General features: G+C 41.1%; 1 protein-coding gene across 1 annotated transcript in view; it reads right to left on the reverse strand.

Annotated features, from left to right (window-relative positions):
- KLB (klotho beta) overlaps window positions 1-25731 on the reverse strand; it is a 45898-nt gene extending 20167 nt beyond the window's left edge. Inside the window, 4 exon segments of the mRNA XM_077815741.1 lie at window positions 56-324; window positions 4663-5173; window positions 24858-25604; window positions 25606-25731. Of these exon segments, the coding sequence (XP_077671867.1) occupies window positions 56-324; window positions 4663-5173; window positions 24858-25604; window positions 25606-25698 (1620 nt within the window). The 5' untranslated portion in view covers window positions 25699-25731.
- Window positions 25732-27147: the final 1416 nt, after the last annotated feature.

Here is a 27147-nt window from a genome sequence, read left to right on the forward strand (position 1 = left end):
TATTAACTGTTGTATGTAGCAAAAATAACTGTTGTTTACAGTACATTAAGCTTACCTTAAGAACGGACTCTGTGATACCCCAGGAAAAGTCACAGGGAAATTGACCTTGCAAAGCTGCAGTAGACTCTTTCAGAAAGAAGCCATTTTCTTGAATTATTTCCTTGTAATACAGTGCAGATGACTTTGGAATCCTTTCTTTCTGTTTACTGTTGAAATCTACATAAAATAATCCACGTCTAGTACTGTAGGCATGTTGCCATTCAAAGCCATCAAGGAGAGACCAGGCTGTGTAACCAAACACATCTATTCTGTCGTATTTAATAGCTGCATAGGAGAAATAAATAAAAATGTGTTATATGTTAAAATATTCATTAATAAATTCAGTATGATTTACAGTATGAGCATGCATTATAACAAAGTAAAGAGAGTGTCGTGTATTATGAAACTACCTGTTTCTCATCACTCAGAGCCGCTAACTTCCCAAGTTCCCTGGGCGTGCTTGACCCTCGCTCCGCCCCAGGTCCCACCCTCACTCCACCCCGTCACCCAAACCCGCATCCCAGCCCCACCTCTTCACGCCCCTGCTCCATTTCCGCCCCACCTCTTCCCACCCCGTTCAGCCCCCTCCCCTGACCTCTTCCTGCCCCTGATCCTCCCCATCCCTCCCTAGCGTGTCCTGTATACCGCTGAACAGCTGATCACCAGCAGGTAGGAGGCACTGGGGATAGGGGAGCTGATTGGAGGGCCCTGCCAGAGGGTGGGAGGGTTGTGGTGGAGAGGAGCTGATCTGAAGGGCTCCCAGTGGGTGCTGAGCACCCACTATTTTTTTCCTTAGGTGATCCAGCCCTGGAGCACCCATGGATTTGGCGCGTAGGTGATCACTCACGAGTGTGATTCTAACAAGTAGCAAAACCATGGCAACATATACATGCTGTTAAATAGCATTTTTTCACTATCAAAGCAATTAGAAAAATATTTTTAAGGAACTAAGGGTATGTCTGCACTCGAAAAGCTACAGCGGCACAACCGTCATGCTGCAGCTGTGCTGCTGTAGTACAGACACTTACTACAGCAACAGAGGGGTTTCTTCCATCACTGTCGTAAAATCCATCTCTCTGAGGTGGATATGAGTTGGGCAAGACTGCATTTGGCAAGGCCAGAAAGAAGGCTGTTGCAATAATCAAGATGTGAGATGAGGAGAGCCTGTAGAAGAATTTTAGCTGTGTGGATGGATAGGAAAGGGCATATCACAGAGATGTTGTGGAGGAAGAATCAGTAAAATTTAGATACAACCTGGATTGAGGACGTAGAGAAATCCAGGTTGAAGAGGATGACCAAGTTACAGGCTTCAGTGACAGACAGGATGGTGTTGCCTACAGTGACTGGAGAAAAGAGATAGGAAGGAAGTGTTGTGGGGGGAGGGGGAGAGAGGGCAGATTAAGAGCTCTGCTTTAATCATGTTGAGCTTTAGCTACAGCTAGACATCCACGAGGAGATGTCAGAGACAGGCTGAGATTTTAGTTTTGACAGAAAGAGTCAGGATTGAAGTAGAGGTAGATCTATGAGTTGTCAGCATAAAGATGGTAGTTGAATTTGTGTTTGGATGAGATTACACAGAAATAAGATGTAGAGAGGAAAGAGAACGGGACCAAGAACAGAAGAACCCTGTGGAACCCTGAGATGATGTGTCCACCCTACAAAAGCTCTGAGTAGCTTAATTTGGGCCAGAAGGGGCCAATTAGTTTTATATGCTGCAACTGGAGGGGAAATAGGGATTGATAAAGTCTAATGGCAGATGAAGCCCCTCTGGGGAAAGAATTTGAGTCTGGAAGTGAAAGCAAGAAGAGGAGACAAATGAAGGTGAGTGAAGCATGGAAAGAATCAACATCAATGGACACATCAAACTTAATTAGTTTTCCCATCACTCCAGCAAAGGGCCATTCAGGAACACCTCATTCCTCTTCTCACATCCTCATCCCACCACTAGGACTTATTTAATTATTTAACTTCATTTGCCTCTTATTTCTCTTTATTGTTTCTTTATCTTTAGTAAGTACCTGACAATCAACTTATATTGGAAACAGAGCATTTGTTAAAGGTGATTTACAAACAGATTTAAGCAGAAAAAATATAAAGCATCAATTTTCTGGACATGCTATGCATATAGCACAGCACTGTCTATGCATATGTCTATACTGGGAAAAATCAAAGCTGTAAACTTTACTGGTACAGCTCTGACAGTGGTAGAAGATGTAGAAGAAACAAGACTCAGGCATTTTTATCATGCAGTTGTGGTGTCAGGCTTCAGCCAAAGGGACAGCATGTGATATGCCTCTTGCTATATTGACAGGCTTGCCACATACTACCAAATTCTGCATTCCCCACTGTGTCCTGGTACACTATACATTAGCCAGCTCTCTTGCAATAATGACTTATATACAGCATGTATTTTAGTGATTCAAAACATTTTAATTATCTTAGGGTGAAAAATGAAGGGACACTACAGTACTGAAGAAGTAAGGTCAAATTCTAATTTCACTGACTTCAGAGGGTCAAGTTTCCTTGAACCAGCAGGTACAAAGTATTATCCAGCTTCTCGTATTATGCTTCCATTAGCAGCTATCCTGTTACATACTGTTGACTTATATGGGTGCTAATTTTTGGTAAAAATTATCCAGTCTGATGTACCATAGAATAGTATTTCATATTATCTCTTGAAACCATATTGTATCAGTAAAATATGTATGTGTTCCAGATGTTATTCATAGATAGGCAAAAGATGAGTGTACCTCACAATGAGCCTGTTATTAAGGAGGCCATTTTGTATTCTGAAGTCAAGGTTATGCACCTTGTATAAATAGAAACAATTCTATGCTCTCCCCTCACAATTCCTATTGTCTGAACATTACCAAGTACTTCTTAAAAGCAGATCTACAAACTATTCCCATTGCCAGCTCTTCACAGTGAAACCTTTATAAAAGAACAATCTAGTTCTGCTAACTTATCTTACAGTGTGTTGACATCCTTCAAAATTTCAGCATAATCACTTTTTTTTATTCTAAAGGTTTACATCCGGACGTAATTTTATTTTTAAATGTCTACAGATATCAAGTTACTGAACTGACAACTTGCAAATTTATTGTGCACTTATCAGTTACAGAGTGGAAAAGTGTGTGGAAACCTGAATTTTTTTTCTCCTAAACTTAATAAACAACTGGATTTAAATTAAATTACAAAATAAAATTTGTTTTCAGTCTGAGAACTTGGCTGCTATAGTGTCTTTCATTGGACAGGGGTCTGTAGTGTCGCTTGGCACCATATCCAAATAAAATAGTCTCCCTCACAAATCAGTGTCTACATCAGTTTGTTTCTAGAAGGACATAACAAGTACAAGATTATGTACTATGAAATCTGTCGATGGAAGTAATCGTGATGTCAAATTCAGCCATACAAAATTCACTGCAAGATCTAGTAGGACAGGAAAGTGGCTGAGAGGGAAATATGTTTTGTTCAAACAAGTTTCTTTTGTGATTAGTTATTTATTACAAGCAAATTGTGGATTTTTTAAAACAGAGACAACATCTCCAAGTCCAGATCTGCACCTGAACTTTGCTACTGTATCTACATGGCACCTGTAATAGCTTGAACCACAATGCTGGAGTTTAACATTCTCAAACATTATGAAAGTTGGGATCTGGATGCACATTTGAACTTTATGATTTGGGGCCATCTTTATGTTTAATATAGCTGAAAGTTTACCCCAGTATCAAAATGTCTCTTTAAAACCATTCTTTCTTTCCCCCATGGAATAACACAGCATGTCTTGAACTTTAAAGATTCAGCAAGTTAGCTGCCATAAGTGACCAGTAGCACTTCTCCTTCTAAGGGAAGGTAAATTCTTGGGTCTGAGTCATTCCATGTTTTTAATGTGGCATGTCATATGCTAAAACAATAGCCAACACAGAGGAATCTGTCTGCAAAACTCTGTGCTACTGTTGTTTATCACAACCAATAGGTGTCACTAACAGAATGAGGAAAAATAGAAAACTGTGTGTGGGGCAGGGGAAACAAATGTTGAATCTGTAGAGGAATTAAGTATTATTGGAATTATTTACATGTAATACAAAATGCAAGCTTTTAACCTTCAAAAAGTTTTCCACTACTTAGGCCTTATAAAGGAACACTATAAAGATGAAAATTGTGTATTTAAAATAATAATAACTTGTGTTACATATTAGAGCTAAAGAATCATTTCCATTTCTGCCATTTATTTACTTTTTGCATTTTTCTAAGTTTGGATAATGAACCTAGACTTGTCAATTTAACTTTTGCTAGAAGGCATTTTTACTGTTTGCTTCTCACGTAGTAACATTTCCAATGGTACACGGTAACATGTAAGATAAAAACAGACAGTTTGAATTGAAAGAAATGTAACGAACAAGACTTCCTACTCATATTGTTTTGTAAAAACCAAGCATAAATGTTGGGCCTAAGTTCTTTATGGCAGGGATCATCTTTTGTTCTGTGTTCGAGCACAATGGGCCCCAGGACCATGGTTTGGTGCTACTGCAATACAAATAATTACTAACAATAAACTTAGTCAACAGTATCTCCTTTAAAGAAACACTGAATGTTTTAAAAGTACTGGATTTGTATACAAACCTTGTAAAACTTTATTAATGAAGTTCTTCATCATGTAGATGGCTGTGGTGTCTTCTGTTTTCACATGGCTGTCAGTAAACCAACCATTCTCTGCAATCAGGATTCTGGGATTGGTGTATTCCAATTTAATCCAATTCAGTACTTCCCTCAAATTGAGTGACAAATTTTGTCCCATTTTAGCTAGTGTGTTTGGGGGTTTAAAATTATTAGGACCAAAGGAAAATGCAAAGAAGTCAGCTGTTCCTTTTATATAGTTTTTCTCAGCCTCAGTAAAGTTGGGCAGAAAAGAATATAATTTATTTTTCAGTTCTTCTGGGTAATCCCCATCCCCATGAATGGGCTTGGCAAACCATCCTAGCACTCTCTCCATGGACTGCTGACACTTATTAATGTCCAAAGTATCATCTGATTTGTTAGGTTCAATCCAGTGGGATCCCAAGGTTATTGACAAAAAACCCTTTTGATATGGCCGAAAGCGTGTGTTGTAGTTATGCCAAATTTTTGCATGAGCCTAATGAGAAAAACAAAAACAAAACACACCATTAAATTTTGATTCTCTAAAAGTCATAAGGCATGTATGTAATAATGTGATTCACACTAGTCTCTTGGCAACATTAATGAACAGCATAGGCACAGACAGGTACATTCATTATGCTGTTGAAGTATAGTCACTAATCTCAATAATTACTGATATATTTAAAATCTCAAAATTAAAGTGTCTTTCTCCTTAGCAAAGGTTCCACAAGTTAAGAGTCTCAAAGTAGTTTTCACGAGACAGCATTATCTGATTACTATTCTATCAACCATGCTGTTCTCTGAGGGATACCTGGATACGCTGGGCACACAAATCATTCCTGTTAGCCTGCTTCTCTTGGGATACTCTTCAACGGGTCTACTTCACTTAATTGGGCAACAACTCTGCGTGTAAGTGCTCACTGATAAGGGTAAGTTTTGCACTGTGTATAAACCTTAATAATTAGAGAAGGGCCCAAGTTGCAAAGTTTGGACTCAGATTTCAACCTTCCCAAAGTTTGGAGGATTTTTGATCCAGGAATTTGGTTCATGCCCATCCCTGCTTTAAAGTTTCTGTAATCACAACTTATCTGATAATGCATGAGGCAAAACACAATGCAACTTTTTCCTCATGCATGTTGGCTCTGCAGTACTGACAGCAATATCATATTGGTTTTACCAGTAAAGTAACAAGATATGGCTCAGAAGATACATAGGTAGCACTCACACTGGACCAAATATTGAAGTCATTAGTAAAACTCCTACTGACTTCAATGGCAATCAAATGGCACACGGGGCCAAACCTTAAGTCTATTTTTTGAACGTGATCACATTTGAAAGATGCGTAATATGCAGCACAGACCAGGATGATCTTAATATACCATGACAACTCATTCATGTTTATCATTTAAATAAGATATGAATATAATGAAACTTTGTCTATGATCTATGTATGAAAAACCATATATGAGATCTTAGTATTATCTGAGTGAGAATGGGAATATGAAAAATATTCAGACAAATAGAGTTTTGGATAAATGAGGGTCTTTCCAATAGATTTGACATACATGAAGGCATTTGACCTCTACTCAGATAAAAGAGTTTGCCAGATAATTGAGTTTACTTTGTTTCTCAAGTGCGGATCTTTACTTTGGGCTGAAAAAAACTGCACTGTTTACATGCAGAGAAAATACTGACAGATGTTAAATACTTATAGTTCTGAGTTATACTGGCATAATTAGCAAGCAAAATAATACTGCTTAGAAACAATTTTAGTTAAACAATGTCAGACATTTGGCACCTATTTTGGAACAAAATACACTGCTAGACTCAAAGTGAGTGGTATGAGAGTCAAATACATGCTTGGGTAAGTTAAAGAACACTGGAGAATGACAGTTTGGTGAAAACTTGTATATCAGCTGTTTTATGGTTGTCCAAGGCCACCATCTCTCTATCATAACATTGATACAAGGTCTATCTTTAGAAACACTGATAAAACTTAACATTAATCTTTGAAATGCGGAATCCATGGCTAAATGGGGAAGTCAGCAAAATGGTATTCAGAAGGCAAATTTCAAGATACAGTCTAATATAATGTCAGTGTTCTCTTAACATTCCCATTAGAGAATATCACATCCACAATACATTATTCATCGACATCAAAAAAACCACTATCAGAACTGATGCTAACTGGCGCCCTTGGCAGAGAGGTCAATGTGTAGGTAGGAATATAGACCAAACTACTCTCTTAGGGCTTGTCTACACTTAAAATGCTACAGCAGCACAGCTCCATCGCTGCAGTTATGCCACTGTAGCACTTCAGTGTAGATGCTAACTAAGCCGACGGGAGGGATTCTCCTGTTGGCATAGGTAATACATCTCCCCAGGTGGCAGTAGCTATGTCAACGAAAAAATTATTCCATTGACCTAGTGCTGTCTACACAGGGACTTAGGTCGGCTTAACAATGTTGCCTCAGGAGTGTGGATTATTCACAGCTCTAACCAATGTAGTAAAGTGATCTTATTTTCTAGCATAGACCAGGCCTTACTCTCTTCCAGGTGTCCCTCCAGCTCAGGGCTCGACAGTATGGGAAGGCTTGCTTTGCCACTGACTTATTTAGTACTTGTTTTGTGGCAATTTCCACTGCAGTCAGTCTGACACCTTTTTCAAACACTATCTTCACTCACAGTTATTAATAAAAATAGTTGTTTTTACATCATTTTACAAGACAATACCTGCAGAAGTTGGCAGTGTATACTTACTATTATGAATCATGGCACTATCCATGAAGTTAAATACATCAGAAAAATTTAAACACATCTCTAGATGTAGAGATGGAGGGAAAGGGAGGGTTAAAAAAATAGCCCACAGCTAAAATGCAGTGATTCATGGTAAAATGCAACCATGGGGAATTCATTATATGCATATGAACTTTCAGAAGACTGGCTAGAAACAAATTAAACGTGCTACTACTATTCAAAAGCCTTGTCTACCCTGGGGATTTCAGCCATTGGTAAGAGTCACCAGTGTATTTTACTGGTGTTAAACCCCTAATATAGATAGGCAAAACCACAGTAAGCCAGGATTTGCACTGATGCAGCTTTACTCCAATTTCAAGCATGGGTAAACTGCATTGGTAGGAACTGCAGCTTAGCCAGTCTACGCTATAAGTTTTTACTGGTGCAGCGGGGACAATAGTATCTGTCTACTCAGGGGGCTGTTGTGAGACTTGATTCATTAATGTTTGTAAAGCAAATAAAATCCTCAGATAGGTATTATATAAATGCAAAGTAGCATTATGGATGGAACCAATTTATTAATCTTTCAGTGCTATGGATTAAACATAAAATAAATATCAGTTTTAAAAGTTAGATCACACAAAACATTGGCTATTTTGAGTAAATATTGACTAATCTTTTTTCAGTTAGAGTTTAATACCTAATCTTTCATTTGCCTTTTAGATCAAGGCTAAACATCAAGGCTAAGTACACAATGGAGGTAACATCAATACTGTTCATTTTATTCTAGGCACATGTGACACTAATTTCAGCACATTTTTCTGATATGAATGTATCAAACATACAATGGACCTGAAGTCAAATACAATGCTAAATTAGTTAATATAAACCCATTAAGAATACTTAGACTACACTAGCCTGTTTAATAAAATAAGGAAAGTAATGTTATATGTGTTCATTTCTTAACTATTCAGATCGCTGTCTGATAATCATGTTTTGTAAGTCCTTTACCATGCTGTCTAAGACCCTGATCCTGCACTGAACCTTGTGCAGGGGGCTGCTCCTGCAAATTCACTGTAGGACTGAGGCCTCCATTCATCTATTCCCATATGATTTGTTATGGTCAGATTATTTTCCTTAAATAATTTGGCAATCAGCAGAGAAGAAAGCATCACTTCTGATGCTAATTTACATTAGTGCACAAAGGCATGAACACTTTAGAATAAGAATTAGAATGAAAAATACAAGCATGACTATTTTTTATCTGTTTAACAAAATTATTTGGTTACTGTGTTTTGTTCTCTTTTTGAAACCGTGAAGAGGCAGAACAAAGAACCTGACTGGATTTGTTACCCCTTTCTGACACAACAAGCACTAGTCTAAGGCTATGTCTACACTACAGACCTTACAGCGGCACAGCTCTACCGCTGTGGCTGCACCACTGTAAGGTCTCCTGTGTAGCTGCTCTATGGTGGCGGGAGATTTCTCCCGTAGGCAAAATTAAACCACCCCCAGTGAACACACCAGCGCTTTTGTCGGTGAAACTTATGTCAGTGGGAGAAGGGGGGGGAAATTCACACCCGTGACTGACAAAGGTTTAGCAGACAACAGTGCTCGTGTGACAAAGCCTGAGTTTCAGGGCTTGTTGGTAGTTCTAATTGTCAGTAGAAATTGACAATAGAGGCTAGTATTTTCTCTGATGCAATCTTGTTTATTTATAAGGAATGTACAAAGTCCTACTTCTGTAAATGCAGGAGGAACTAAAATCAAAAGGTTAATTGGCTTATAGACCAACATCCCTGACCTAGAACCTCTCTCTACTTTTCTCCCAGAAATACACTGCTGCCAGATGCTGCTTGACTTTCCTTTTTTGGTCTCTGACTCTCTCTCAGGGCTTGGCTACACTTACATTTTATAGCGCTCTAACTTGCTGGCTCAGGGGTGTGAAAAATCACTCCCCTGAGCGCAGCAAGTCAGAGCGCTTTAAAGTGCTAGTGTAAACAGGCTCCGAGCACTGGGAGCCGTGCTCCCAGTCCTCGGAGCTAATCCCCTTGTGGAGGTGGATTACCAGGAGCGCTGGGAGAGCTCTCTCCCAGCGCTCGCGCACGACCACACTCGCACGTCAAAGCGCTGCCACAGGAGCACTCCCGCGACAGCGCTTTGAGGTTTCCAGTGTAGCTGTTCCCTCAGTTTCTTGTCTGCACACCAGCTTGTCTTTTTCACACAGACAATCCACACACACCTACTCAGAACAATAGCCAGTGGAACCCTCCACCCCCATGGTGCTAGGTTTTGGGCAGACTTCGTTATGCCTTGTTTTAGGTTGGGCCTCTTTAGCAGTCTCATACAGCTACACTAAATGAGGGGCATGTTCACACTCATCAGTATCAGTGCGGTTTAGCTCAATACATAAACCAGCTCATAACAGTTATAGTATTAGGCCTTGTCTACACTGGCAAGTTTCTGTGCAGTAAAGCAGCTTTCTGAGCTGTAACTCCTGAGGTGTACACACTGCCAAGCCACTTAGTGCGCAGAAACTGCACGGTTGCAGTGCTGTAAAAAAAACCACCCTGATGAGAGACATACAGATTTCTGCACCGTGGTGCTAGTAATAGACACCCTGGTTGATTACAGCACTGCAATTGGCCTCCGGGAGGTGCTCCACAATGCCTGTTCTAACCTCTCTGGTCATCAGTTTGAACTCTACTGCCCTGCCTTCAGGTGACCAACCATGAGCCCCACCCCTTAAATTCCTTGGGAATTTTGAAATTCCCCTTCCTGTTTGCTTGATGCGTGCAGTGGGCTCAGCACATCTTTCCAGGTGACGATGTCTGCTCCATGCACCAGGCAATCCCCTGCTTGGAGCAATGCCGAGCTGCTGGACCTCATCCACATTTGGGGAGAGGAGGATGTCCAGTCCAGCTGTACTCCAGCCGTAGGAATTATGACAGATGCATGACGGAAAGCGGCCATGACCAGGCCACCTTGCAGTGCAGGGTCAAAGTGAAGGAGCTGCAGAATGCCTACCACAAGGCGCGGAAGGCAAACCACCACTCCAGTGCTGTGCCCATGAACTGCTGGTTTTACAAAGAACTGGATGTGATACTTGGTGGTGACCCCACCTCTACTGCGAAGGCCACTGTGGATACTTCGTTTCAGAGTAACAGCCGTGTTAGTCTGTATTCGCAAAAAGAAAAGGAGTCCTTGTGGCACCTTAGAGACTAACCAATTTATTTGAGCATGAGCTTTCGTGAGCTCACGAAAGCTCATGCTCAAATAAATTGGTTAGTCTCTAAGGTTCCACAAGGACTCCTTTTCTTTTTGTGGATACTTCGGTGACTCACATGCCAGTCGAGAGTGGACAGAGCCAGGAGGAGGAAATCTTGGATGAGGATGTGGAGGGGGAGGGGGACCCAGAGGCAGAGGACGACTCGGCGGTCAGAGATGCATGCAGCCAGGAGCTCTTCTCTACTCCGGAGGAGGCTAGCCAGTCACAGCTGTCGGAGCTTGGTGAAGTGCAAACAGGAGAGGAAGCCCCTGGTAAGTGGCTTTGATTTTGGGAATCACTGAAGTGAGTTGTTGGGTGCAGGTGGGCTGCATAAAGCAGGCTTGTGTCCGCATGATGTAGGTACCACCACATGCCTAGTCTGAGTGGCAGAACAGGGTGTTGATTGACTCCCTCACTTCATGGGAATCTGCCTCAGAGATCTCCATGAAACTCTTTGGCAAAGCTGGTCTGTTTCTTGCCCCATTCAGGGTAACTTTCCTACGCCACTCTGCCATCACTGGGGGGAGAGGGAGCAGGGGATCATTGCTGCACACAGGCGAGCCACATAAGGGCCAGAGCGGAAGCTGCAGTCTTGGAGAAGACCCTCCCTTGATTCCCTGCTCACCCTCAGCAGTGAGATATCTTCCATAATGAACACAGCCTGTGGAAAATGTGGGTACAGTAATGATTATAAGGCTCCCCCTACAGTGCTGGCTCTCCCCAAGAGCCATGTGCCCAGTGTACAGTACAGTCCTGGAACACTGATTTCCGCTGCCCCTGTGGTCACTCACCATTTTGGGGGTCTTGTGGCTCACGTGCGCTTGCCTGGGGTCAGCCAGTTAGTGAGTGCTATGTGAATGTGGTTGTGTTTTAAATCATTGAATCAATGGGGTGTTGCAAACAATACTGCTTCTGTAAAATGTTGCATTTTGGCTTCACAGATATGATCGTGGGAGCTCAGCCTCTCTCTTTGTTATCGCCAGCTGAATGGTATGCAGAATTGGTAAGTGGCCACGAAGAACTAAAGAGGACTTTCTACATTATGTCACGATGCACTCTGCGGCCAAAAAACAAGAATTGAAGGAGTTGTGGGACAGCGAGAAAAGGGACCAAAAGGAGAACGCGGTATGCCAGAATGAAGCCACAGAGCGGCTTTTAAAGGTTATGGAGAGCCAAGTGGACACGCTCCAGGCACTACTAGCACTGCAAACCAAGCAGCTCCGTGCCCGCCCTCCCCTACAGCTCCTGTCACAAAACTCTTTCCCATGTGCCCCACAGACACCGCCAACACACTCTTATCAACCTCCTGGCTCCAGTCTGTACCCGCTGCATTCCACTCCTGCCCCATCACAGTCCAGCCCTGCAGACTCCCAGTACCCACTGCACTCAACACCTGTCCCTCTGCAGTTTAGCCCTGACGAAGTACACTACCCGCTACACTGTACTCCAAAGGACAAGGTTGCTTATGATACCTAGACGTACACAAATCTTTAACCATCCTGGGACCCCACCTCCTCCTGGGACCCTCCCTTCCCCCATCCCCCTCAGTTCCAATGTGTTTTTTTTGTTTGACTCTCCCCTCCAGTTATTATTTTTTAATAAAATAATTGTTTTGGTTTGAAAGCAATCTTTCGTCCATTAACTGAAAGCAAACAGAGCCCTGCAGAGCAACAGGCCATTTTCTTAAACTTTCATAGTGCATCGTCTGCACCAATCACAATCACCTCCTAGCATTACAAGCACTGCACTCCCGAGCATAGCAACAAATATTAGTAGATTTCAGCTTCACATTGCTGCCTCAAGATATCCCTGATCCTTATAGCCCTGCGCTGCACCTCTCTAATAGCCTGGTCTCTGGCTGTTCAAATTCAGCCTCCAGGCGCTGAGCCTCAGCGGTCCAGCCCTGAGTGAAGCTTTCACCTTTCCCTTCACAAATAATATGGAGCATACAGCAAGCGGCCATAAGCATAGGAATATTGTCATCAGCCAGGTCCAGCCTCCCATATAGGCAGTGCCAGCGGGCTTTTAAATGGCCAAAATCACACTCAACAGTCATTCTGCACTTGCTCAGCCTGTTGTTCAATCGCTCCTTGCTGCTGTCAAGGTGCCCTGTGTAGGGCTTCATTATCCACGACATTAAGGCGTAAGCGGGATCTCCCAGGATCACAATGGGCATTTCGACTTCCCCTAGGTGATCTTCTGGTCCGGGAAGAAAGTTCCTGCTTGCAGCTTCCTGAACAGGCCAGTGTTCTGAAAGATGCGTGTGTCATGCACCTTTCTGGACCAGCCTGCGTTAATGTCTGTGAAACGCCCATGGTGATCCACAATCACCTGGAATACTATAGAGAAATACCGCTTCCGATTAATGTACTCGGTGGCTAGGTGGTCTGGTGCCAGAATTGGAATATGCATGCCATCTATTGCCCCTCTCAATTGCATCTCAAGCCCACAGTTAGGGAAGCCCATTTGTGCAAAGCCTTCCACGTCATGCACTTTGCCCAGAGTCACGGTCTTTAGGAGCAGATGCAATTAATGGCTTTGCACACTTCCATCAACACGCGTCCAACGATTAACTTTCCCACTCTGAATTGGTTAGCGATCCATCGGTAGCAGTCTGGAGTAGCCAGCTTCCACAGTTAAATCGTCACATGCTTCTCCAACGAAAAGGCAGCTCTCATTCTCGTGTCCTTGTGCCGCAGGGTTGGGGCGAGTTCATCACACAGTCCCATGAATGTGGCTTTCTTCATCTGAAGGTTCTGCAGCCACTGCTTGTCATCCCAGACGTGCATCACAATGTGATCCCACCACTCAGTGTTTGTTTCTCAAGCCCAAAAGCGGTGTTCCACTGTGGTCAGCACCTCTGTGAATGCCACAAGCAATCTCGTGTCGTAGTCACTACACGTGGCGAGATCAGTGTTGAACTCCTCTTGCCTTTGTAGTTTAAGGAATAACTCCACTGCCACTTGTGATGTGTTAGTGAGAGCGAGCAGCATATTGGTGAGCAGTGAGGGATCCATTCCTACAGACCGAAGAGGCAGAGTGTGCAGTACACAAACTGTTGAAAGATGGCGCCAAGTGCAGACAGAAGCACAGGGATTGATGGGATGCAAAGCAATGCATCACAGGATAGGACCCAGGATGCCCTGCGACCGCCTCCACCTTCCCAAAACTCTTGGAGGTGGAAGAGGAAAAGATGCTCTGTGGGATAACTGCCCTGAGTGCACCACTCCGAATACCACTACAAGCAGTGTTTTCCCAGGAATTGAAATTAGGGGGTGTGTGTTCAAATTTACGGGGGGGGGAGGGGAGGTGTCAGGGCCGATGAGGGGTAGACCGTGAGGGTGAAGGTGGGCTGCATGGCACCATAGTAAAAAACTGAAAAATGTTTCATGACCATTTTATTAGATTTTCAAATCATCACACAAATTAAAGTTGGCTACTCAAGCCTTCTATGAAGCACTACACCTACATCCTTCTTGGTTTCTTGTTATAATTTTGCACAACTCTGTTAATGAACTTCTTGAATGCAATGCATCCATCTTTGGTGGCTTCTCGTGTGGCCGGTACTTCCATTCCTTCAATTGATATGCTCATTAGTTCATTCACATGATCAGGCAGAAGGTGACTTTTTTCAAAACACAAAATTCTATTCAATGATGAAAAAGAACGCTCAACTGTAGCTGTTGTGACCGGGAGTAGCAAGAGAGGATTCCTACTTCTTTCAGCCCAGGAAACATAGCACAAAGATTGGGTCAAGCCACTAGTGATGATAAAAAAGAAAGCCAAATCTTCATTCATTTGTCATATGATATTCCACTCTGTGTTCAAATTCTCTATTTCTGTCCTGAGCACATGGCAACTCCAGCGCTGGTAGGGCCTCACTCCACTCAGCAGTCGGTGTTTTATACGACAGGGATCTGTAAAAGCTACGTAGAGGTTGAGTAGAATCTAGAAGTCGCTGTTGTAGATTTTTAAGAATCAAGTGTGTGTACTTTTTCAGTTGTCTTAACAAAAACACTTCTTGTCCTCTTCACTTAAGGATTCATAGATACTAAGGTCAGAAGGGACCATTATGATCATCTAGTCCGACCTCCTGCACAATGCAGGCCACAGAATCTCATCCACCTACTCCTGCGAAAAACCTCTCACCTATGTCTGAGCTATTGAAGTCCTCAAATCGTGGTTTAAAGACTTCAAGGAGCAGAGAATCCTCCAGCAAGTGACCCGTGCCCCATGCTACAGAGAAAGGTGAAAAACCTCCAGGGCCTCTTCCAATCTGCCCTGGAGGAAAATTCCTTCCCAACCCCAAATATGGCGATCAGCTAAACCCTTCATTAGTAAACTTCTGGACTGAAGTCTTTGCTTCTTCCAGTACTTTTTCAATGGATAGCTCTCTGATTGATCCAAATGTAGCTTCTATTGCTGGACAAAGATCTACTACTGTTGTAGCAGATGCCTGGATGGCGTTGTTTAATGACCCAAGTGGTTTCAACAGTAGACTTACAAGAGAGAGAATGGCAATAGTCTTCTCTGAACGTAGTAGCAAAAGTAATCCACCAGCCTCACTACTTAGATCCATCCCACCTTGGTAGATACTTTCCAAAGCCAGTAATAATGGCTGGAGTAATTTTAAGACAACAGCCAAGGATCGCTCATGAGAAAGCCAGAAGGTTTTCCCAGGTTGGACTAATTTGAACTTCAGTCCCAGTGTATCTTCTATATTTTCCAAGATATTCAGCCTTTTTGGACTCTTGCTGAAAAAAAAAAGAGTATAATGAAGACATTAAATTTATAGCTTTTTAAAATGTCTTTTGAAGAGTCTGCAGCTCATATTAGTGCTAGTTGGAGTAGATGGCCTCTGCAGTGTGTATAGGAGAGACTAGGGTTACACTTTTCTCTGAGCAAAGCTTGTGCTCCACCATGTCTTCCAGAGAAGTTTGCATCTCCATCAAATGCACAAGCAGCCATTTGTTTGGGGTCCCACTGACAACCATTTAACTCTTCTAAGATGTGGGTTGTCACAGATGCAGCAAATCTGTCTTCTATAACTTGAACATCTAGAAATGCTTCTACTGGCCTACCATTGACATCAAGATAACGTACACAGTGACTTAAAACTTGATGACCATTTGCACTGGTGAATTCATCAGCCATGTATGCAAATTTTTTAAATGTGGTGAGAGAGTTCTTCACTTTTTCAAACTGTTGAGTCTTTCACTGTTGCACTACATGCATCTAGCCAGTCAGTTGCATTTCTTTCAGAAAGATAGTGAGCATTTGCTGGTCTTGTTCGGAACCAGTATTCAACTTCAGGATGAACAAGTGACAATGCACTTAACATTGGCCTCCAGTTTGTAGTGTGTGGTATCTCTTGCTTAAATAGAAAGTATGATGCCACGGTCATGTTTGTTCACAGGAACTGTGTTGTGTCTCCAACATTCTTAACAGTCTCATTAACACTCACTAGTGTTGTCCTTGGTCAGCGGAGACTCAGAGTTCAGAGGTGCTTTCACATGAGTTCATCTCCCAGGTGCGGGGGAAGAAGGCACCTTGCTTGTTCCTCCAGCTGCTCACTGTTCGCTTTGGCCATTGTTGTTCATTGTGCCACCGTTCACTCCATTGCTCTGTTGCCAATGGCCCTGCGCCGTCACCTTCTGCTACCACCTGCCACAGTTGGTCTCTTGAGGTTCCACCCAGCTCTCAGTGATTTTAGCTAACCTCTCAGTGTGGGAACCTCGCTGCTAGTGCGGACTGGGCCATCTCTTCCATAGAAACACTGTCCCACTGCAGGTCTAAGCACTTAGACCTGATTATCAGTGATTTCAGCTGTAGTGATCACTTAACAAAACAAAGAATATCTATGGAGCCTAATCAGCTCTGCCTTTAAACAGTGGACAGGGGCAGGTCTAATAGTACTTGTGACTCAGGCAGACCATCAACCAAAACACCTGTCCCCACCCTCTCTCTCGATGCCCTCAATCAGCACAGGCTAATTCTAAGTTCTACTGCCCTTTACTCATACAATAAGAACATCATTTCATTACACCTCTCCCCCACCCCCCGCCCCCGCATTCAAGTGGTTTGTAACCCAACCCCAGCCAAACTCTATCACTTGGGCAACACAGCTCTGTTTGCTGGATACCTAGGTAGATTAGGTGTGAATGTAAATACAATCTGGTCCTGAAGCCTTTCCCCTCAACCCCCAGTTCATCACTAGCTGTGAGGGAGAGCTCATTTAGACTTTGCTTACAAATCATAATTTGAAATTATTAGGTTGGCCAACATCACCAAAATGAATGCACTGACATTGTCATAAACAGCTGTACAAGGAAGCTAGTCTATGTTCATACTTTTCAAATCTATTATACTTTTTCAGATACACGTATTTTATCATACACTGTATATGCTTTTAAAGTGTGTATTAATGTTTCAATTTCAATTCACATTTCCAAACAATCACTAAATTGGCAACACTGGATGTAACTAGTTCACAAAACTGGGGGGTGGGGGGGATGTTGGGGAAATTCAGAGCAGGTAAACACCCTCATGGGCGGGTGTAGGGAAATCCCTGACTTCAAGTGTCACAAGTGCGAACACGCTATTGCGCAGGCAGCTGACAGTGTGAAAACACAACAGCAGCTTCCCTTCAGTGCTCTGAGTGGCACTGTAACTGCCGGTGATGTAACTCTGTCAGTTTAGACATACTGTTAGACTTCTAGGGTCATTTTAGAAGAAAGGCAAATGTGTGTCACTTGATGGCAAATTGATTAGATTTCAGTTCAAGGAGCTTTTTGTCTGTGATAGATACTACATGTTCAGTAGTGGTTGAACCTTAATCTTGCAAGCTACTCCACATGGCTGGATGCTTGTGCCTTTGTAGAAATCCATTTTAATTAATGGGGCTCTATATAGGTGGAGAGTTCCACCCATTTCAGCATAGCCTGGAAGCTCTCGGCTCTTACTATTAAATGTGTAGTACTGTATGTTGAATATGTTGCATTCAAATGATTTCCAAGCAACTTAAGGAAAATAATTTGAATTAAACAAATCATATGGAAACAGACTAACTGAATCAGTGTGTTCAAGAACTGATGAAATATTCTGATCAACCAGGGCTCTTAATATTTAAGAAAATCATAATAATATATTGCTTTTGAAGTTAATAGGATCTTTGTTGGTACTGGAGTCCACCTGGACAGTGCAGCTTGTAAGATCAAGGCTTAAGATTGTATTTCTCAATGAAGGAGGCATTATTGTTAGTGGTGTGAGTAGCAGACCAAAACCTTAAGGTTCTGTTCTCTCCTCAGATGATTACCACTCAATTAACTTGGATAAGTTACTTAACATTTTTGTGCTTCTGTTTCCCCAACTATCAAATGTAGATAGTACTTAAATATTATTATAAATTATTATTTGTATTATGGTGCAACCCTATTGGACTGTGCACACAACTATGAAAGACAGACCCTGCCCCAAACAGCTGTCAGTCTAAATAAATAACAGAGGTGCTATGAAGCTTAATTTATTGATGTTTGCATTATTTGATTTTGGTTCCTAGATCACACAGTGACAGGTGCATTAGAAATACTTAAGAGAAGTAGAATTTTTCCAAAGCACTGTGAAGTCCTTGAGTGTAAGGTGCTATGTAAGGGCAAATGAGTATTGAATATTGATATTTTAGGAAAGAGAGTTTGTCCTGAAGTAGCTTCCCTTGAGCGAATAGGAAGAACTAAAGGATCAAGTGACAATGCAAAAAAAATTTTAAATAGTTAACTAGGTCCAAATCCCATTACTACTAAACTAAATGACAATACTTCCACTGACTGAAGTTGGACCAAATTTTGGCCTCTTGCACACCTCCTTGCATAAGGGTTCTAGGAAGGAATCTTTGTCCTTCTGATACATATCAGAACACTGGTTGGAAAAAAGAAAAAACAATGTTTTAAAAGCGAAGAACAAAAGGAATGAAACAAACTGGGTTGTTAAAGCTTTTAAAAGTCTTATGCTATTGCATAGCATGTATGTATACATGTATGTATTCTTAGTTTTGTAATATTAGTTTACAGAAGTTAAGTGCTAGAAACAAGAGTTTTAAACTATTCTAAGAAAAGCTTATCAAATGTGCCCTAGATGCCCTGATAATTATGGATGGATTTTGTCCTCATAGGAGAGACGTGATTAAATCCCAAGGGTCAAATCTGCAAACTTGGCTGTGCTAAAGTTACACAGCTAAACAAGTGGCCTGATTTTCAGAGGTGCTTAACACCCACATCTTGTTTGATTTCAACGCAAGACAATTCAGCACCTCTTAAAATTCACGGAGATGCCTAAATATGGATTTAGATGCCAAACTGTAGGCACCTATATTTAAATATTTGGCTCCTACTTTTTGCAGATTCCTGTCTCGGCCCACAGAACCCATGCCAGATTGTGTCTTTTAATTTTTAATGATCTGGCTGTGTAATCAGTTTCCAGAATCATCCTTCTGCAGCACAAATGTTTATTTTCCCATTATTTTCCAATTATCGCCTAAATATTTGTTCTTTTAAATATCAGGTTATATGTTGATTGTATATATTCTATTGCCTATGACAACATCTCTTTGAAAAGAAAATGTCTATTAGATTTTAACTACATTTACATTTGGATAGAAAAAGAATAGATTACTGTTTCACACAGGCAAACAAAACCAATGGTACTTAATTTAAAATTATTCATTTGTTGCAGTTTCTCCAGTAGAGATGCTGGTGCCAAGCTCTTCCATCAAACAGAAGGACCAGATTGCCCTGCCTAGATCTATGCTTGGTGGGGACTCACCACACACAAACCTCCCTCCTTCCCTGTGGCACTCTATCTAATTCCTGGATCCTGTGGAGGTCTCTTGGGGGTGGGAGAAGGGGAGGAAGAGCATCTGGGTGGATATGGTGGAGATGCAAATTATTCCCCCTGTGAAAATTAATTTGAAAAGATAATAAAGTCTGGGGATTTTCAGTGGAGACCCTTCCAAAAGTCCCAAAGGCAGCAGTGGCTCTGGAAAACTCCTGGTAGCTTGGGTGCTGCAAAGGAGTGGGGGGGCAAGCTGCCAAGGCATTGAGGCTATGTCTACACTACAAGCGCTATAGCAGCACTGCTGCAGAGCTGTAGCGTAGACACTTCCTACGTTGTCAGAAGGGGGGTTTCCATTGATGTAGTTAATCCACCTCCCTGAGAGGTGGTAGCTAGCTTGACAGAAGAATTCTTTCTTCAACCTAGCCACATCTACACTGAAGGTTAGGTTAACCTATCTATGGCACGCAGGGCTCTAAATTTTTCACAGCCCTGATAAATATTGTATTGACATAACTGTGTAAGTGCAGACCAGGTCTGAGCCTTTACATGGATGATCTCTCATGAATTCCTAAGGATACACGAGGTATGGGGGAGGGCTCTGTTGACTTTTCCACAGAAGGGGTGATGTGAAGAAGTGCCCATGAGAAGATCTTTGTGACTGATTTCCTTACTATAGGGGACCCCTCTCGTGATCTTTTTGCAGGAGGAAAGGGTCTGGGTCAGGGAATAATTTTCCTTCTACAAAGTTCCTCTCCCCCTTGTTACTCAGCAAAAAGCGGAACTAACCAGAGAGCACTGGTACAAAGCAGGAAGGGCAGATAGATCCTGCCCCGTATTTCTGTGATCTCCACCAATCTCAAAGGGAGCAAAAAAGGTAAGCAGATGGATTATCAGACCCAGAAAAAACAGTAACACAGGCCAGATGAATCTCTGGTATAACTCCATTGGAATCACACTGTTCTATCGCCTTTACATTTTGCCAGATTAATTGGATTTAAAAAAAAAAAAAAAATCAAAGAAATCCATTCACTTTCTCTGCATGGAGGTCTTTTTTCCCCACCCTTGTAGAATGGCTCTCTTAGGAGCTAGTTCATAATCTTTAGGTCTCCTTTGTAGGGCTCTTACATATCTCATGATAACTCAAGGTGAATCATAATTGATTTTATATTATGCTTTTGTGAAGTGTGGTCTCCTTTATCTGCAGAAGGGAGAAGGACCCCTCGCTGACTATCACTGTCCAAGTGGTATAAGATTTTATGTAGCATCTTATTATAGTAACAACAACAATCAGGCAATAGAATAGAGCCTGCTATCTAAACGGATCCCAAAGTACTTTATAAGCTGAAAATAGCAAATTTGCCATTTACTTCAATGGTAGCAGACTCAGGCCCACAAAAACTACCAAAATAAAATATTATCTTCTATGTAAGAGTCAGTATGGGGGAGTGGAAACATGAGTTTGAATCTGAAATTTCCATTTAATTCTTTCCTTGTGGGCTATTTGCCCCCTCTACAGAAGAAGCTGGGCTTCTGCCCCCTAAACTCATGGATCCACTCAGATCTCTTTTTTTTTGTGTAAGCTGCCCAGCCTTCTCTGCATTCTGTGGCTCCTGAATAGCTTGCCTTTTGTAGAAGCTGTGTGGCTGGGTTCTCCTCTGACTTTTGGCTGCCATTGACACTCCCTTCAGAGAGGTTCCAAACTGTACAAAGGGAAGAACATTAGTTACTGCAGATTCCATCTGCATTAACTTACAACAGCTTCTTGTTCATGTGCCATGCAATAGTTGTATGTATCAACTATTCTCCTCCCAACCATGCAGCTGGATCTTGATGCAGAGGTGATTTCATATGATTCGGATTAGAAGGGAGAATATAACTAGCAGATCTCACTTTTCAGACTGTGAAAGTGAAACACACACATGCATGGCTCTCCAGGAGATGATGGAGTCTTATAAATCCTGATTTTGGTGAAAATACTTAATTAGGTATTCTCTTATTATCTACCATACTCTATCTATGGGTCTAGAACAGGTTTCATTTCAGTTTACTTTTTGTCTCTATGCTGCATTTACTATTTCATCAAACCACCCCAAAAGTCTGAATATTATGTTTCTGTTCTCAAGCCTTCCATAGTTTGACAGTTACATTTGTTACCACAATTCAAATAAGAAAAATTTCTTCAGCCTTCTGCTAGAGGGAGAAAAACACTCAGCAGCTTTCAGATCTCTCAGAGAATAGATAAAATAATCCAAAGTCCAGACAACCTCTGGTTTATGGCTTGTTAAATCATTTTTGTCATTCTGTGAGATTCAACACAGGGTATAAGTTATACACAACATAAAAGTGCTGTTGTAAAGGGAACTATGACTAATTTACGCAAAGGTGACTGCTGCACAGGTAATTACGATAAACTAAGACTTTTGTTCAAAGCTAACACATATCTATTTGATGGGATGTTGTTGGGACTACATTCCCATGCCAGCCAAACCACATTAACAAATCCACCCAGGAAGTATGTCAATCAGAAAGAACAGGTATAGAATTCTCTGGATAAACTTATCTGGCCACTATATTATTACTTTAGGGCAGTGGTTCTCAACCAGGGGTACATTTACCCCTGGGGATACGCAGAGGTCTTCCAAGGGGTACATCAACAGATCTAGATATTTGCACAGTTTTACAACAGGCTACATAAAAAGCACAAGCGAAGTCAGTGCAAACTAAAATTTCATACAGACAAATACTTGTTTGTACTGCTTTATATACTGAAATGTAAGTACAGTATTTATATTCCAATTGATTTATTTTAAAATTATATTGTAAAAATGAGAAAGGAAGCAATTTTTCAGTAATACCGTGCTGTGACACTTTTGTATTTTTATGTCTGATTTTGTAAGCAAGTAGTTTTTAAGAGAGGTGTAACTTGGGGGTAACGCAAGACAAATCAGACTCCTGAAAGGGGTACAGTAATCTGGAAAGGTTGAGAGCTACTGCTTTAGGGAAACCACTGAATATCAGCTGCATAATCCTTCTGTGGAAATGTATGGAATAGCTCTGTATAAAATTTCACTCTCTATATTTATTACATATATATGTAATAATCTGTACACACATTTATTTATTTATACAATATAATAAAACAGAATATACTGTATACTATGTATGTATACAGAGAGATTTTATACAAAGATACTCCATACATTTCCACAGAAGAACTCTGCAGCTGCTGTTCACTGGTTTCCCTAAAGCAATATAGAGGAAAGGGAGGTCTGGTCCTCCCTGCTCTTCATGCTGCCATCATGCCCCTCACCAGGAAAAACAGCACAAAGGAAAAGGAAGAAGAATAGAATACTATAGTGCCCAGATTGGCATATCCAGACAATTCTATACTGGTTCTTTCTGATTAACAAATCCACCCATGATATGCTAATGTACTGCGGGTGGCATGGGAATGTAGTCCTATCAACATTCAGTCTAAACATGAGGTTTTGGTATAGACATCTGTCACCAAAGCCCTAGTCCAAAGCCCACAGAGGTCAATGGGAGTCTTTTCATTTACTTCAATGGGCTTTGGATCAGGCTCCAAATCCAACAGTTCCAATTCCTCTTTTGGGGAGAGGGTGGTAAAATTCAGAGGTGCCCACAACACATAGATACCATATTTCAATATTTTATTCTTTTGACAGCAATACATTCGGGACTGTTTCTCAAACAATGCTAAATTTAATTAGGACCAGATTCTGATAACCTTCCTCAAGTCTAGTAATACCTTACTGTGTGAGTAGTTTAATTAATTTCAATGAGGCTATCTGCCATGTAAGGTATAACTCAAGGTGAATGTGGGTTGCAGAATATGGCTGGGCCCTAATAAATGTAAACAACCCACTGGTGCTATTTTCCAGTTTGTGCATTTTTTAATTAGGAGGCCATTGGACATGGATTTAATTTAATTTTTTCCCAGTTCCACTTTAGTTTTTATTTTTTAAAAAGTTATGAATATCTACCTTGTCTAAGTCATATGACCAGGATGGCAACATCATTCACACCACACTCACCTTGTCCTTGTTCTACATTTTCAAAACTGACTAATAATGTTAGGTACTCAAGATACCTTAACGGACCCTGATTTTCAGAAAATGCTAAGCACTCCTTCTGTGAAAATCAAGCCTCTTTAAGAGGTCTTGAATTGGAAAACACAAAACTGATGCAACCTAAAATATTAGTCACTTCTGAAAATCCTATATGAATAATATTCATAATATATGGTAGGCATTGGAGTGAACTGTAGTGGTGGGAGACTGTTAGAGGAGGATGGGAATTTGCTGTGGGTTATCTGTAAAATGGGGATAATAATATTGACCTCCTTTGTAAACTTTGAGATCTACTGATGAAAAGTGCTAACTCTGACCTTGACATTAATTTTTATCATCTCAAATTGTTGTACTTAGAATGCATTTTTAAGTTACATCAAGGGCACATAAGGCATGTGGACAGGCACCCGTTTTTAGCATTTCTATGCACTGAAATAATCTCACAGCATGTGCTACTTCCTTTGTGGTACTGATGGATGCTATTGTGGACCTCTCCTGCACTTGTTATTTTAAAAATATGACCCACTTTAACTTCTTGTAACCTGGTACATTGTCTTCCTCCTCCTAACTTTTGTCCCTCCAAAAAACAGTGGCAAAAACTAATATGAATATGTATATTACAGCACAGAAATATAGGGTCCAATCCTCCATCCACTGAAGTCGGTGAAGGTAGGTTTGAGCCCAGAGGGTGTGCAATTCGTGAGAAGACTACTGCTAAACATAAAATAAAACTAAAGAGTTGAAAGTAATACAGGGCTAATGTCATTTTAAAATTCTTAAATATTGATAGAGCATGTTTCTCTTTAAACAATAAATACAATATATCAGTAGATATCAAATACTTTGCAATATAATCTTACCAGTCTGGGATGAATTATTTATATATAAACTCTATTACTGAATTTATTAAATATACAATACACAAATATGAAAACTTTGGTTTAAATTAAAACAATAATCAGGACATGTGAGCAACAGCTGTTATTGGACTAAATGGAAAGACTGTGAAAGGAAGCTTCTGAATAACTATACTTTGCAGGCAATAGTAATGAACTAAAGTAGTAAACTGTTGCTTTATATATATAGTTATTGAATGGCTGATGTGACTAGTAAAATAATTATTAAAAACAAAAGAAGACTGTTTCTTAGTATTTCAACAGTCCTAGATCTCTTTTATGCCAATTATACTAGTTTTTCCCCTGCTACTTTCCATATTGGTGCTGTAGCTGTTAAGATTAAACCTGGTTGTACTGTACCTTGATCAGATTGTGTCCTACAGTATAGACAGCTGCTATTTTCCCTCTCTCTCCAGGTGCATGCATACCTGTACCATACCCATGCCAGGCAACTAAATAAGGATTGTGAATTGTAATCCAGTATTTAACGCGGTCCCCAAAAATTTGGAAACAAAAAGTTGCATAGTCACTGAAGATATCAATTACTGATTCATTTTTCCACCCCCCATATTTTTCTTGCAGTGCCAAAGGCAAGTCCCAGTGGTACAGAGTTACTATGGGCTCAATATTTCTGTGGACTAGAGAGTCAATGAGAGTATTGTAGTAGTGGAGTCCTTTTTCATTGGCATTTGCTACCACCCCTGTGGGAAAGAGCCTTGGCCATGAAATTGAAAACTGATAAAAGGTAACTCCCAAAAAATCCAGAGCTGACAAGTCTTTGTCCAGAAAAGTGTAACTGTTGCTGGAGTCCTCTGTGCTGGCATCATCTCTGAAATCTGAGTGCATGAAGTGGTCCCATATTGAGGATCCCTTTCCATCCTTCCTCCAGCTGCCTTCCACCTGAAATGCTCCAGTGCCTACTCCCCAAAGAAATTTTTTTGGGAAAGTGTCATACAGAAACATCTGAGTGCCATTCACAGGACTGAAGTTAAGGTCCTTTTTCCACACAGATCTTCCTTCTCCAGCAAGCCCGGTAACTGTCCTTATGAAAACAAATGCCCAAAGAGCAACAGATATCTTCAGCCTTCGGCCACACATTGTGTCCTTCTATAGTGTGTGTGTTAAAAGTCAGATTTCTTTCACTGGTGCTGGAGAAAATCCATTTATCCCTAGAGTTCCCTGCTGCACAGCCTGCCTTCATTTGCCACTAACTGCTGCAGTGTCTTATCAAAGCTTCAGTAAAAGCTTGTGATTGTAACAGCCGTGTCAATGATTAGCTTGAACTATGAGACCTAGGATGGGTTACAGAAAGCAGCGTAATTCCAGGGAGGTGGCCTTCTGATAGTCATTGGGACACTTACGTCAACCTCTTTTCCTGCAATAAGAACGTATCTATATAATAATATAAATACTTGTGAACCAACTTATACTTATTTTAATGCTATATCACTGAAATGGCAGTATACTAGGAGAGGGGAGACACTAAGAGAATATCGTTATTTTTGATACAGATACATTTCAAGGAAATATAGAAGAAAATTTTCAGACTACATTATCCCATTAAGGAGCACACTGTCAATGCTAAACAAACACAATAATAATAATGAACAGAGAAGAGGGCTGTGAGTACATATTTGTTGTTATTTTTGCCAGGGTTACACCTTTTAACTCAATATATTATAACAGGACAGATTTTTAATTACGATTGGTTAAACTTTAAAAAAAAAAACTTTTGCCTTTCACTGGGCCAAACTGTCCTCTCCCATATTAAGAGCTGTGGGGGGCTTTTTTTTTTTTGAGGGGTGAGACTCTCCCTGAATTCCTTATGGAGGTTTTCCCACACTGTCTACTCAGAGAAAGGCAGTTTACTATCCCACAGAAAAGAGCTGTCCCCAAACCTGGCAGATCCTGGGTGCTGCCTCTAATCTGTCAGCCCCTCACTGGCTCCATGCTCTTAGGACTCCCAGAAGGGTCTACCTAGAGATGGTGCTGTTTTGTGTTTTCTGGGTAAAGTTAGAAGGCCTGGAGGAAGGAAGATGTGCATTCCCCTTGCCCTGCCCGATCATCTGTCTACCCTTGCCCATTCCACCGCCCCAGTTTTGAGCCTGAATGTGCAGAAAGAGGTCCATTGGGTTCAGGTGGGAAATGGTGTTGAGTCCCTCCTTCTGCCTGGAAGGGGGAGATCCACATATGTCCCATTAACAATACACAAATGCAAAGCAAGTGAATATTTTACCCAATAAGTACAGCTGTTTTTACTACCTATATAAGGGTCTGGTATGCAGCTCTACAAACAGCAAACATTATTTGCTGTTGCCCTCAACTCAGAACAAGTTAACAGTTAAGTTGTTTCAGTCCCTAGGCAATTTCATTTGATATTTTTTTAAATAAAGAATTACCCAGATACTCTTTTAGCATTGATTAATTAAAGAATCGTGGTAGACACAACTGGGCCACCACTGTAATGAGACTGACAAACCAGTCAGACAGCATTTGGTAATATAAAGAAGTCTTCAGAAAGCTTCTGATAGAAAATAAAAGAATGTATATTCATACACTGAACTTACCACTTACAACAGGACTGATGACAGAATTGCTTTTCATAGGGAACTACAGTGCATATGTAGATTTAAATAACATTTTCTGAGCA

The sequence above is a fragment of the Eretmochelys imbricata genome, chromosome 4 (genome assembly GCF_965152235.1).
Source record: "Eretmochelys imbricata isolate rEreImb1 chromosome 4, rEreImb1.hap1, whole genome shotgun sequence".
Taxonomy (NCBI): Eukaryota; Metazoa; Chordata; order Testudines; family Cheloniidae; genus Eretmochelys; species Eretmochelys imbricata.